The sequence below is a fragment of the Syngnathus leptorhynchus genome, chromosome 1 (genome assembly GCF_054491065.1).
Source record: "Syngnathus leptorhynchus isolate UIUO chromosome 1, UIUO_Slep, whole genome shotgun sequence".
Taxonomy (NCBI): Eukaryota; Metazoa; Chordata; class Actinopteri; order Syngnathiformes; family Syngnathidae; genus Syngnathus; species Syngnathus leptorhynchus.
This window is the reverse complement of record NC_141195.1, coordinates 24653618-24666985: the sequence shown is the minus strand read 5'-3', so window position 1 is coordinate 24666985 and position 13368 is coordinate 24653618. Positions and strand designations below refer to the sequence as shown.

The 13368-nt window shown below is 43.8% G+C and overlaps 3 protein-coding genes and 1 long non-coding RNA gene across 5 annotated transcripts; 2 read left to right on the top strand and 2 right to left on the bottom strand.

Moving 5' to 3' along the window:
• The first annotated feature begins 278 nt into the window (after positions 1-278).
• Positions 279-5198, top strand: retreg2 (reticulophagy regulator family member 2). Its single transcript, XM_085912951.1, has 9 exons — positions 279-630; positions 963-1066; positions 1715-1745; positions 1866-1995; positions 2078-2162; positions 2235-2372; positions 2443-2531; positions 2914-3049; positions 3615-5198. The coding sequence occupies exons 1-9, from the start codon at positions 377-379 to the stop codon at positions 4316-4318; spliced, it is 1671 nt and encodes a 556-aa protein (XP_085769077.1). The 5' UTR covers positions 279-376; the 3' UTR covers positions 4319-5198.
• Positions 5199-5511: 313 nt separating this feature from the next.
• mdh1b (malate dehydrogenase 1B, NAD (soluble)) lies at positions 5512-8440 on the bottom strand. Its single transcript, XM_085921509.1, has 6 exons — positions 8398-8440; positions 7550-8076; positions 7302-7470; positions 6894-7233; positions 6683-6824; positions 5512-5959 (listed from the first exon to the last, which is right to left on the bottom strand). The coding sequence occupies exons 2-6, from the start codon at positions 7783-7785 to the stop codon at positions 5512-5514; spliced, it is 1335 nt and encodes a 444-aa protein (XP_085777635.1). The 5' UTR covers positions 7786-8076; positions 8398-8440.
• A 132-nt stretch (positions 8441-8572) lies between these two features.
• LOC147062965 (uncharacterized) lies at positions 8573-11718 on the bottom strand. Its single transcript, XR_015066123.1, has 3 exons — positions 11615-11718; positions 9728-10041; positions 8573-9651 (listed from the first exon to the last, which is right to left on the bottom strand). It is a non-coding gene; the product is annotated as an uncharacterized LOC147062965 (long non-coding RNA).
• On the top strand, positions 8757-13094 carry fastkd2 (FAST kinase domains 2). 2 transcript variants are annotated; one of them, XM_085912938.1, is made up of 11 exons: positions 8757-9658; positions 9730-9833; positions 9921-10029; positions 10201-10324; positions 10390-10529; positions 10593-10765; positions 10833-10996; positions 11067-11291; positions 11405-11465; positions 11658-11772; positions 11870-13094. In XM_085912938.1, the coding sequence occupies exons 1-11, from the start codon at positions 9050-9052 to the stop codon at positions 11954-11956; spliced, it is 1911 nt and encodes a 636-aa protein (XP_085769064.1). In that variant the 5' UTR covers positions 8757-9049; the 3' UTR covers positions 11957-13094. The 2 variants fall into 2 exon arrangements, with proteins under 2 accessions (XP_085769064.1, XP_085769054.1); XM_085912928.1 differs by having other exon boundaries at positions 11064-11291.
• Positions 13095-13368: the final 274 nt, after the last annotated feature.

Sequence of the window (13368 nt, the reverse complement as noted above, 5' to 3'; positions counted from 1 at the left end):
TTTTCTTACACGATTTGATAAAGTTGTTTGATTGTCTCGACTTTGTGACTGAGGGCTGATTGGCACTCCTGTTATTGTGCAGAATAAAACTGACTGGTTTGGAAAATCTACAAAATAATCAATTCCGTGAAATATTATTTGTTGGCCTACGTTTTTCATTTTTGATCTTTTTTTTTGTATCAGGCTGCATTATATGAATGTGATTTTTGCAAATGAGACCGGGTTACAAAAACGAACCTAAAAAAAGGGATTCATTCTCATTTTATTTTGAAGGTGTACCGACAGGTTGCTTTTCTTTCCAATGTTTCACTTGACCCTGATCTCGCCATCCACCCCGTGATCTCCAAAACAACACAACAAAGTGGCGCAAAGAAACATGGCGAGCGCCGAGGAGTCACGAAGAAGCCCCTCCGTCACACCCTCTTCGGTAGGCCTGGAGTCCCTGTTTCCCACCGGTACATCGGAGCACTCTTGCGGCGAAGAGAGCCCGGAGCTCGAGCAACTACGGGAGCTCCTTCAAGACTGGCTTTCGCCGTACGAGCCTGTGCTGCTGTGGCTTCAGCGGCTGCTGGTGTGGGAGAGGCCGCTGTACAGCATCTCGGTCGCTCTCACGCTAAACACGCTCTTCTGGTAAGACCTCGTCGAGACGAGACGACTGTCAACCTTGCTGGCGCGTTCAGGTTGCGGAGATGTGCGATTTGACCGTCAATGGAGGACTGTTTAGAAGAAGACGGCTAATCCCAGCTTTAGCCGAATGCTAGCAGCACGCTTGTTTCAAGTGGCGACTCCACATCGATTCGAGCGTGACAATTGAAACTGCTTTGACAGGCCAAATAATGTGTGGCGATGCTTAGTTTGATGGGCCTTGATGCTGAGGATGTAAATCATCTCACGGAAGAGCCATTTACTTCCCCTTTTGGATTGAAACAAGACATTGAAGTTGTGTTGATTTTCTTTCCCAGGCTCCTTTCGTACACTTCCCTGCGCCCGCTCTTCGTGTTGAGCGTGTCCCTCCTCGGGCTGATGCTGCTGGAGAGATGGAAGCCCAAGTTCCTCAATGTCACCAGTAAGAAAAAAGTCTAAATGGAATAGTGGCATGAATGTGGAAAACAAAAAGTTTCAATTCAATCCATATTTGTCCAGTTGCTGTAAAGTCTTCTATTTGCGTACGACATCTTGTTTATGATTTAACTACAAGTCAGTTTGTATCACAATTTTCAATTCAAGTCAGTAAAGCCCAAAATGAAACCAGCATGACTGTGAAATAAATTCCTGGATACTGGACAATGCAGGTGATGTTTCCCAGGTTACTATTTATTGCAAGGGTATCTTGTCAAAACTATTTATGGATATAGAAAATAAAGATTAATGGCAAATCCAATCACTGTATGAATAAAATGCAACCAACACATCTCTTCAGGGTGTGTTAACAGTATCTTTATCTTTTTTCAATTTTGAATGAATCAATTCTTATTTTCATTCCATGTTGCCGTGCAACCAAATGTTACTTAACAGCTTTCAGTAGACAGCAAGCGGCAAAATGGCCGCCCCTGAGGTGGATTTAAAAAAACGGTTGCATTTTGCCCGTTTCAATCATATTCCACAAACCAAATGACAGAACATATTATGACAAAGAAACTATTTTCAGTTGATATTATTTTATTGCAATTTAAACCTCTATCAATCTAAACTTGTTTTTTTCTGGCTATTCTAGTTCCACGGGTTGAGGTTACCCCCATTCAAAGGTATGCATATTATGCAGTTGGAAAGATTGCTACAGATACAACTAAAGGCATTTAAAGCACCGCCTGGAGAGATTCCTCTCACTGTTATTGTTGTGCGTGCGTGCGTGCGTGTGTGCGCAGCGAATCGATGAGCACAAAGCAGCGTCTGCTCAGCGTCCCTGAGCTCAGTCACCACCTAGCGGAAAGTTACCTGACGTGCTGTCTCTTCCTGCACGAGACATTACAGTACAAACGACAGAATCACGGAAAGGTAAAACACACTTTTGGTCTCACTGGAATTTTCTCCGACTCACAGTTTCATCTGACTGATCACTTCCATGCAATTTTCTTAGTTCTGCGCCATGATGTGCAGCGGCTCTTTTGCACTCGCAGTTGTGGGACATTACGTGCCCGGAATCATGATATTTTATATTCTAGGTGAGTGGACTTTTGTCTTTGTGATGCCATTGGATTTTTTAAAGTTTGATGAAGCATTTTGAATTCCTTCAGGTCTTAGTGTGATTTTGTGGCCACTGGTGGTGTACCACGAACTGATCCAACGGATGTACACCGGCCTGGAGCCCATTCTGATGAAACTGGACTACAGCATGAAGGGAGAGACAGAGCACCGCAAGCACGACAAGAGGAGTGAGCTTCGTTCCATTTTTCACCGCTTGTGTGTTTCTCAATATTGACCTTTTGCCGTTTGTCTCCCCAGAGGTGAAGAAAGAGGTGGAGGAGGGTGACGAGCCGCGAGCCGAAACGGAGAGCGAAAGTGAGGAGGAGCTCTCCTGTTTTGCCCCAACGGTATGCAGCTATGTCAATCAAACAGTGGCCACTATTTTTTTTTCCAAAAAGCAGCTAGCGACAAATCGAGAAAAATTGTGCGGTCTCAGCAAATAGACTTACAACCAATGACAATCCGCGGATCCCATCCATCCTTATAAATGAGATGTTCCGTAACTGTTAAGCTCATGCTTCAAAACGACCACGTTGATTTGGAAGCGCGAGACCCGTGCATCCGATACGTCGCGCGATGGTGGAACCGAACATTTCTAGTCTCCATTTAACCTAGCGTGCATGCGTTTGGAATGTTGGAAGGAACCATACTTAGGACCTAAAGGAAACTCGATGCGAGCAATGTGTCCCGCGCGAGGTATAAACGTATCACTGTGGTCGTCTTGCTCAGGTGGATGTTAAGACCACGGCCCTGGCGATGGCCATCACTGACTCGGAGTTGTCTGACGAGGAGGCTTCCATCTTGGAGAGCGGCGGCTTCTCCGTGTCCAGAGCCACGACCCCACAACTGACGGATGTCTCTGAAGGTAAACGTGACTCGTGACACTTGGAATTCCACCAAAATAGAAATAGCTGGCCGGGTTAAAATCAATAGCGGTCTCGTGACTTCTTTTGGTGGCTACTTTTCTAAGGTTCATTAGAACCTGCTGCACTCGCATACGTTTTTGCTAGTAGACTCGAGGTGCGTTCAGTGACCGCTCACAAAATAGGACATCTCGTAATTACGTGGAATAAAGCTCCTATAAAGCGAGAAACGGGAATGACTCGTACGTTGAAGAGGTCACACGGAAACATTTCATCATTTCTTTGACGCGACCAAATCCGAACTCAACTCGCAGGGACAGCTGCTCTGAGAAACTGGACACGTGAAGAACTCGGGCGGGGCTTAGTGCGTAGAGGAAGAGAAATGAACAGGAATGCTCCCAAGATGGGAGCTATTTCAAAGCCCCAAAAGTTCATTTAGCACCATATGGCTTGTCAATTTCAAGGTCCTTGATACGGAGACCAAAAAACTAGGTCGGTCGTGGCGCGATCCTCTGGAACACAGCGATCGATACCCTTAAATGATCATGACTTGTCACCTCTGTCCAGACCTGGATCAGCCGAGTTTACACAGTGACCCGGAAGAGTCCTATCTTCGAGATCTGCCCGAGTTTCCCTCTGTGGAAGAGTTTCCGTCCTTGGAGCACAACCTCCTTCGCTTTCCATTACAAGGCTCGGGCCAAGGTGACAGGTCGCAGGCAGAAGGTGAAGCCTTGAGCCCCGCCAGCCTCCTCATCCAGCACTTGGCATCCCCGCTGCACTTTGTGAACACTCACTTCAACGGCCACGGGAGACCACCCGGCGGTGAGGAAGGAGCGTCGGGTCAGGGAGGAGAGGAGAAGGGCGCCGACGTTCCCCAGGGTGCGCATCGCTCACTCGAGGCCCTAAGTGAGCAGATTGTCAGCACGGCCATCTCCACTGTGGTGCAGAACACTTTGTCAGCGCTGCTACGCTCCAGCGAGGCCAACGAGGAGCCCCTCCTGGCTGAGTTCCTCCCTCACGAATCTCCCCCAGGCATTACGGAGACCTTCTCCCAACCCACTGACGCCGCCACGGTGCCCGATGAGGACTTGGAGACGATCACCACAGAGAGCGGCGACGACGTGCGCGATGATACGCTGGTTGCTACCGAGGAAGAGGATTTTGAGCTTCTGGACCAAAGTGAACTCGATCAAGCGGATGAGGAGCTGGACTTTAACCCTGAAAGACTGTCGGTAGGGGAAGCCTCAGGACCTCCGCAGCATCAGTCATAGCTTCCCGTTTGCCCCCCCCCTCCCCCCTCGTCTAATCCAACGTGTTTTGCTTTTAATATGTCCGTTCCAATAACATCATCCACACCAGTACATCCAAAAGGTTGATCAATTTGTCGGTGGCTGACGGCAGCATGAGCTGTCAGCGTTTCCCATCTGGCCTCCAAGCGTTGAAATTGCTTTGTTAGCAAATTGTTGAGTCAACCTGCTGTCAGAAGCAGATGTCTGTCCAGATGTTGTTACGGAGATTAGGATGACAATGATTTCAGTGAACTATTCGATCGGTGTCTTTATTTGAGTGAATTCAGATTTTCAGATTCTGGTGGCAAGCAAAGTTTTCTTTGAATCGGGCACATTGAGTGGCTTTCACTTGTTGCCTGGAAACAAAAACGTTGGAAAAAGAAAATTCTACCCACACACATAAGTGAACTTAAGTAGCTTTGAAGATTGTCTCGACTAATATTTGCAAGTAAAATCTAGAAAATTCTCACCGCTACGGGTGACGTCAAGTTCATTCATATTCACCACGACGAGTACATTGCATGTACTAACCATGTTCTGAGGTCAAAATGTTTTTCACCATCCAAAACTCAGGGGGCAGGGTGTACAAAATTTGCTCTCAGCGTTGTGTTCATTTCCAGACTTGTCCTTGTGAACTGTATTTGTACTAACTTCCCGGTCTACCAGCCTCCCTGTGTATATTGTAGAAATGATATATATATATTAAAAAAAAAAAAACGGAATTTGTATACAGTAAGTATTCCGAAATATTCTGCATGTAAAACAACACTGCTGCACAATCTTGTTACATGTGAATGTTTCAGGTTTCGTTCAAATGATCTCATGACCTTTTCAATACAAGCCAAGTGTCAATGAAAACCAATCGGTAACATATTAGCAGACTCATTTGTGTTTGGTGATGAGTGTGCTTACAAGATTGCTCAACTTGTTGAATTCCAGAAATCTATTTTCCAAGCTCTGGTTTTCCATCAACTCATCAGTTTGGTCTTTTACATCTTGAGACTATCAAAAAGCAAAAACGTGCATTTTGGCCAGGCAAGGTTTTTTTTTTTTTTTTTATTGTATTGTCACGTGAGAGAATAAAAGAACAAAGTGAAAAGCAGGATTTGTTGATCCAAGTATTTCATGGACCTGCTGTGGCATCTGACATCTTTTTCCTGTGAAGGAAATCCATCTTACATTATGAAGGGTGCTGTTTTTTTTTTTTTTAAGAAGCACAAAAAAAATGTCGGCCAGTTTCCTTGCCTGAGTTTACTTGCAGAAAGTTCAAGTTTCTGCTTCAGATCATCTCCAACGCGCACGTCCGACGCTACCGACCACTGGCCGTCTTTGAAGGTCACCGGCACCGATAGGACCACGTCGCCGGGGATGTCGGAATGGCCTGCAAATTTGGCCAAAAGTTGATGAAGTGAGCAAACTATCGTCCCCCTACTTTTAAAAGTTTCACCTGCGCACAAGACCCCCACAGAGAACACCTGACCGGGAGTAGAGGTCCCGTCCCATGCCTTTAGGAGAGTGAGGATCCCGTTGGCAGTTGACATGTCTGCTCCGTGACGGATCTTTGAGACGACAGCCGCCTGCTGACTACGCACAAGATCTTGGAAGTCCTTCTCAAGCCATTCCCTAGAAAAAGGGAAGGATGTACGTCCATGATGTAGAGCAGTTTAATGCCACTGCAAATGACAAGTGCGTCAATAAATAAGTGATTCCATGACTCAACTTTGTTTTTCTGTTCATCTGAAGACATTTCAAATCAGCTACAGAAACAAGATGTCTTTTTTTTTTTCTTCTCTCGGATGACATCTTCATTAAATGTAACTGATTGAATAAGTTCGATATCATTTTTTAGGGGGAAGATTTTTGTTGATATCTTCATTGTAAATGTTAAAAAAATGTCTTTTTCACATTTTAAAGTGTAATTGTGCTCTCAAGTTCAACATAATAGCCCTGTTATGAAAACTTTCCTAGTCATCTAGAGCAAGGTTCTCAAACGTGCAGTCTGGGGGCCATTTGCGGCCCCTTTCTTACCATCAAAGTTAAAATGTTCTTTGCTCTTTCAATCAGTGTGTTTAATCACTTATGGGCTACCTTAGCTCACACTCATGGCAAAATGTAATTCTCAAAAAAAAAAAAAAAAAAAACATACCCGTCTAGTCATGTTCTTGTCAAAACCTGCCGCAAAATAAATACAAAAAAAGATTTACAACATAAAGTAAATCCAGAAATAAATGTATAAAAAATAACCTTAAAATAACTATCAATTTAATGTTTTGATTTTTTATTCGTATGTATGTTTTGGGTCTGTTCTCTGTCTGTCTGTCTCGATGCTTTTGTTTGCTTACTGACCTGTCGTAGATAATCTCGAGCACTGGGTGAAAAAAGAAAGGGGGCCCTTTGATTGGTCCATCATAGTGAAAAACCTTTGCCCTCTGGAGATCTACGTAGAAGATGTCTCCGACATCTCCCCAAACGATGACGTCTGTCACCTCTGAAGCAGAACACGGCAAAAGTTGCTAACAATGTTGATGAGGCCAAAAGGAAAACTGCTGTTTGTTACCTGAAGTCCTCACTTTGAGCTTTTTGGCGATGGCGGCTCTGGCTTCATTCTCCAGCTGAGTCGCAACGGCAACGAAGCGACGGTTGTCAATTGAGCAGGCTTTCAGTAGAAAGGAGCATCGAAGGTTCAGAAGAGCGCGGCCCGACACGATCACCTTCACCTCCCTTTCGGCTCTGCTCTCAATCAATCGTCCATATTGAGTGTACAGGTCTGCCACTGTTTTTATTTTCTGTGGTTGCTGCACATCGTCTGTATCGTCGTCTTCAGACAAGCAGTCATCCAGCAGGAGGATGATCTCCGCTTTGTGGAACGCTTCTTCCAGATCAGTGTGAATGCTCACCTGAAGCCAGATAGGTGTTTTTATTGGTGATGTCACCAAAAAAAAACAACAAATGAATGTGTTCCTGCCTGATGAAGCAAAGGCATCGCCAGATCTTCTGTCTCCATCTTCAGCGATTGCAGTTCTTCTTCATTGCCTTTCAGATCCAAGAGATGGAGGCTGATGGCAGAGGCTCGGGACAACCCCTCAGCAGAGAGCAGACTGGGGATCAGCATATTGCACGTTGGGTTCAAAGCGCTGGCAAAGCACAAAGCAGGTCAATGGCACCAAATTCTTTCCCGTTAAGTGTTGTCGAAACTTTTCTGGTTTCTTTCACCTGCTGATCCATATGTGGAGAGGTTGGATGAGACTGGCATGATACTGCGCCTCCTTAATGAGGCAGATTTTGGTTTCAAGGTTTTCTCGAGCAATACTTTCCATCATATCTTCAGCCATGTCCGACGTGATGTTGTAGTAGTTCTGATATGAAGGTACGTATTTTACAAACAAAATGTGCTCTACGACGTAACAAATCAAATACAAGGTCAACCTGACAGTGCTCCAGAAATTCATCGAAGCCGCCTAAGAACATCCCTTTGCCTCCTTGATGCACCAATTCTCTCCACACCAGAGGGGACTCTTGGTGTTTCCAGTCATTTTTTTTGCATGTGTCTCGTAGCCAGTCCTGGAGATCAGCGAGTTTTATCAACAAGATGCCCAAAATTCAATATGAATAGTGGCCGAGGTTTACCGTCCATTCATCTGGAAGGATTGAGATCTTGTGAATTTGGAAATTTGGTAAAGAACGCTGCAATCTGTCAGCCAAAAGTTCCGCTTTGGCATAATATGGACAGTCCGTTTGGCCTGGTGGAAAAATTAAAAACAATTGAATCAATAAAGGTCTTTGTAAGGGTTTGCAACCAGCGGCTACAGCGGTTTCACCATTCTGCTGTGGTTCACCCTGACTTTGGAAAATAACTTATTATTATTCAAATTTGGGATCGCTTCTAATTTTCTGCATTGGTTACATGTCGAAATTTTAAAGTTGGACTTGTACATGAAGATCTCAACTATTGACTATTTTATCTGAACATTTGAGGTTGCTGACCCCTGGTGGACATGACATGTCAATAAAATATGTGAACGTTTGTGGTTGAAACTTGCAAGCTACATTCGTAAACTTACCAGCCAGTACAAATTTTGCCATTTTATGAGAAGACTCTGGTTGCAGGGTCTTGACGACGAAATGGCGGTCCAAAGTTGAGCAGAACGGAATGAGTTCCAAAGCGCTTCGTTTTCGATTGTGCTCGAAGTTGCTAGGTAACACAACGTGCAACAGCGTAAGAGTCCGACTGAAACCACAGGAAAAAAAGAAAAATACACATTTACATTAGGACGGATAGGATGGCTTTATAGTGAAATTAAAAATCTATAATTAACCAGTTATATGTTATTTTGTGATGAAAATCTTTTTTTATGTTGCTATAAATATATATTTATTTTCGTTACGTTCGGGCAGCAAGTTATGTTTCCAGAGGGGCTGCTTAAAGTGGTGCACACACCTCGATGCGCCATATGCGAATGGAAGTTGTAAAAATAACAAAAACAACATGAAGGACATTGACCGTTTTCTCGCTTAAATAATATAACTTTGAGTGTAATGCAGTTCAATGGTGGACTGACTAGATCTTGCCAAACAAACATAACCTAGCGTGTTGGTTCGTTGTTGACCTTGCGTTCATTTTAAGCCCTTCCGTCATTAGCTCGACAAAATATGGAATCCATCAATTGGTGAAAGAGTCTTCACTTATTTGAACGCACACCATCTTGGTAGACAATGTCACTGCGGGTGACACAAGCCGTCGTGAGATGTTCTCTGCGCTCCTGCATCTATTCGGTCAAATACTGGAGCTACACAGTAGCAGGCAAGAACTCATGTTCCTCCGAACAATTGTCACACATTTATGGCATGAGACAAATCCATCCGTGGCGGACTACTAGTCTCAAGAGTTCCATGAGGTTCTATTCGCTGGATGCCAGTTTGGAAGCAGAGAACACTAAGGTGGTCTCTTCCTCAGTGGCGGGGTCTTTGGTTCTGGATGAGATCCAGAGACAGGGAAGATCCATTTTCTTTGAACTCCTGCAGCAATGCGGCTCCCCATCAGATGTGCTTGACCTCAGCCAAAAATATGCGACCACCCCTCGTCAAATCAGCAACTGTCTTACATATATGTGGTCCAGCATCAAGAAGATGTCGGATGAGCAGAGGCGCTGTGAGGTGCAGCTGATGTTTGAGCATTCTGCATTTGCGCAACTGCTGGAAAACGCCATGACCAATGTGGGGTCCATGCAAAATGAAGACTTGGCTTACTCTCTTCTGGCTATGGTGAATTTAGGGCTGCCCCAAAGGAACCGCGTGGTCCAGCTGTATCTCCGTGCCTGCCAGGTAAATACACATAATGGAAATTATTGATTGATTTTTTTTCGATTAATTATTATTTTTTTGCTCACTGACAGGAGAGGTTGAATGGCTTTGATGAGAAGAGTTTGTCCATTTTAGCCTCCTGTCTGGAAAATATGGAGAGCACCCCCAATGTTGTTGCACTGAAACGAGGTTTGAGGTAAAAAATAAAAAAAAAACGACTGCTGTAGTTTTCCGAATCATGCCGCGTACTTAATAGTTTCCTTTTTGTTGTTTGCTGTTCCAGGTTGGTAGTTGAGGCGCACCTTCCCAGGATAAAGGATGTCGTGGCGCTCCAAACTATCATGCGTCTTTTGGGCAAAGATATGCCGCTTCACCTCAAACGGAAACTTGAGGTATGTTCAAAACTGAATTCGAAGAAGAAAAAAAAACATCATTCAATCTTCTAAAACAAAAACCTCCATTTTTGTCAAGCAGATTCTATTGAAGTGATTTCTTAAGTGAATTCACGATTCATGCTTCATTCTTAACACCAAACATTGACCCCAAATCATTTCAACTTTCAGCGAAAGGCTTTATCAATGACGGAACAGTTCACCCTTCCCAATACACAGTACATGATCTCCACCATGGCTAAAATGGGCTTCTATTCCAAACCACTGCTGGATTTCTGCAGTCAGAGAATCACAGGTATGCTGACAACAATCCCTAAAAGGTCTCGATCGACTAGCTATGGTTGCTCTCGATCTACGCAGAAAATCTCCACGGAGTCCCGTTTAACCGACTGTTCAAAGTGTTGCTTTCGTGCCGGGAGCTTCACTACAGAGATTTGACCCTGCTCGCTGGCATCTCCGACTACATTGCCTCCACAATAGACATATGGAGCCAAAAGGAGGTAAAGCCCTTCTAGAATGATTCGTGACATTATTATCAGTCCAACTTTCTCACTTGGCTCCAGGTTATCCTCTTCCTGTCGGCGTTTGAGAACCTTGCCTTTTGTCCCGCCTCGTTGATGGCAGCATTTGCCCAAAGAGTCATGGCCAACCCAGATACTCTGACGCTTAAAGACCTTCTGTGTCTCCTCAAGGTGTACTCGTCCCTCAACTATTGCTTGGAGCGCGACAGAGAGGAGTACGTATGTTCTTTGGACATCTCAGTCAATTTGGTGCAAGAAGTTGATGTTCTGGTGTTGCTCTAGGTTTCTGCAGAGCCTCAGCAAGACTCTGGACTTTTACCTGCCCAGGATGTCAAGTTCCCAACTTTTAAAGGCTTGTTATTGTCTGTGCCTTCTTGGCTACTTCCCATTCGCACCTCTGGAGAAACTCCTACAGGGTGCCAACTTGGAGGTGTTGAGGAGAGAAGGTCTGGACCACACTTGTCAAATGAGGAAAAAGAAGCTGTTTCTTATTCATCTGAATTGTCTTTACAGCAGTCGGGAAAGAGAAGCAAATGTTTCAGATGCTCCACTTGTGCCTCCATCTTGACCAGCCTGTCCTCCCTCAGCCACTAAGTGTTCCTGCAACTATACTGGGAGAAGGGACCTCCGGCGGTCCGTCGGTCAATCCGAGTCTTTCGCAGCTCCTGCGAAATCTCTTGTCTGACCAAGCAGATGTAGCGCTACAAGAAACGGTGACGGTGGAGAACGTCTACTTCATAGGTAGTAATAAAGGATGCGCTATTATGGTCGATATTTTCTCTTATGATAAATCATAGCCTGTTTCAAATATTATTCCGTTTCAAAGAACAGTTTTTTTTTTTCTTTTTTGTCAGATGCCGTGATAAGCAAACCCGTGACAAAGCAAACCTTAGGTGAAGAAACGGAACCCCAAAGGTACTTCCCCACACCGTCTGTAACTTTTTAGGAACTCCAGGTGGATCTCAAGCCACTCACGAATGAATCGATGGGATTGTAGTCTTGAAATTTGCATCTCGACAGCAACCCCCACTGCTTCTTAATTTCGTAACGTTACGGTGACTCACCTTCTTGAAAAAGAACTTCTTAAGCCTCTTGTCACTGTTGTAGAATGGCAGTTCTTTGTCCGGCTTCTTCTGCTTTCTGCTTCGGTACGTGTCAACCCCGAGGTCCGCTGGCTGTCAAGCTTCGCCATCTTAAGATTTTAGGCTATATTCCAATTACGGTAAGAATTTATGAAATTTCGGAATCAGTAGTCACAAGAAGATCCTTCACTCAAATATATGATGAGACTCAATGATCCCATTCTCTTCACTCGCTAGATAACCGAACAAGTGCTGAAGTCTGAAGAGAAGGCAACACAACTCCTAACGCAAGAAATCTTTCCGGAAAGGACAATCGGCACCTAATGATCTGTCCCATCATCACAGAGGTTAAATGTTTGAAACCTCAAACCGGATGGACCTGGCATTTGTAGAAAGCCCAATTCCTGTGAGGAATGGAGGAAATACACCAACACAGACCCGAGAAGTTGTACGTCAATCAGGAGCGAAATGACCAAGCGCTCATTGTGTGCCCAAAATCGTTGAAAGGAAAGGTGATGTAACACAGTGACTCCTGCCCCAGTTTTTTTTTTTTTTTTATTGAAAAATAATCTGCTAAGGGAAGAGTTGTCAGGGTTCTGACTTTTGCAACTTCACGCATTGCATGAGATGGATCAATAAGTCAAAGTTCACATTTCACCGGTAGCCGAAAACACGCAAAGGCTTTTTGATTTGGTGTCACTTCTCCATTAAGAAAAGCCCTGAAATGAATCATATATTACTTGTGCAATTTTATATTCACCAATATGAATTTGGAACGGTCAAACTAACTCTTTGTGTCTTTCCAAAGCAACTAATATAGAAAAAGATTCGCTCACTAGTTGTACTTCGTTGAGCCACTAGGTGGCAACACAGCCATGTGTTCCGAGAAACCTGTTGACGTTTATTGCCGTACACTTGGAAAAATGAATGCTATTTTCATGCCATCCATTCATTTCCTATATCATTGTTGAAGTTGCATTTAATCGAGCGGGAGAGTGGATAGTATTAACTTTGCAATATTGATGAGTCCTGCGATCGATACGTCACTCTTGATTGGAGAAAACTGGCCAAATCATATTGCGAGACATTCAACTCTGATCATGCACGATCCAATTTTATGACCTAATCCTGACTCTATGGGTTCGACCCCAGGGGAAGTTTATGAAATGTATGGTTAAATTGTTTAATTATCAATTTTTTATTAGTTAAATGTTAAAAAAAAAAAACATAATTTGAAGAAGACAGTGTCGGGCAATTAATAAAAAGAAAAAAAGTCAAGATTCATTTACCTTCACAACACTGACTCTGATTTGACACGTTCACGTTGATTGACTATAGATTTCAAAGATATTTTAATCTTCGATGAAAAAATAAAATCATAGAAAATAACATGCAACTTATTGTACTGGATTGCAATGATCCAGCAGGTGACCTACTGAATAATAGTGCCAATACAGAATCAATGCAGTTTTGCTTCATGAGGCCTCATCACTACTTGCACGCTCATGAGAGATGCTCGAATGAAGAATATTATGGAATTTTCCAAAATGTGTCATTCCTTGCTGAAATGGATGAGGGTAGCCCAAGTGGATAACAATCTAATATTCCGTTTTTTTATTTATTGTCTTGAGGTGACAGCGGCTTGAACACAATCGAGCACAAGCAGTGTTTCATTGTGGCCTTCAACGTAGCTAGTTAAATGCGTACACGTCGCGAGTTTTATGAAGGTTTGTAAG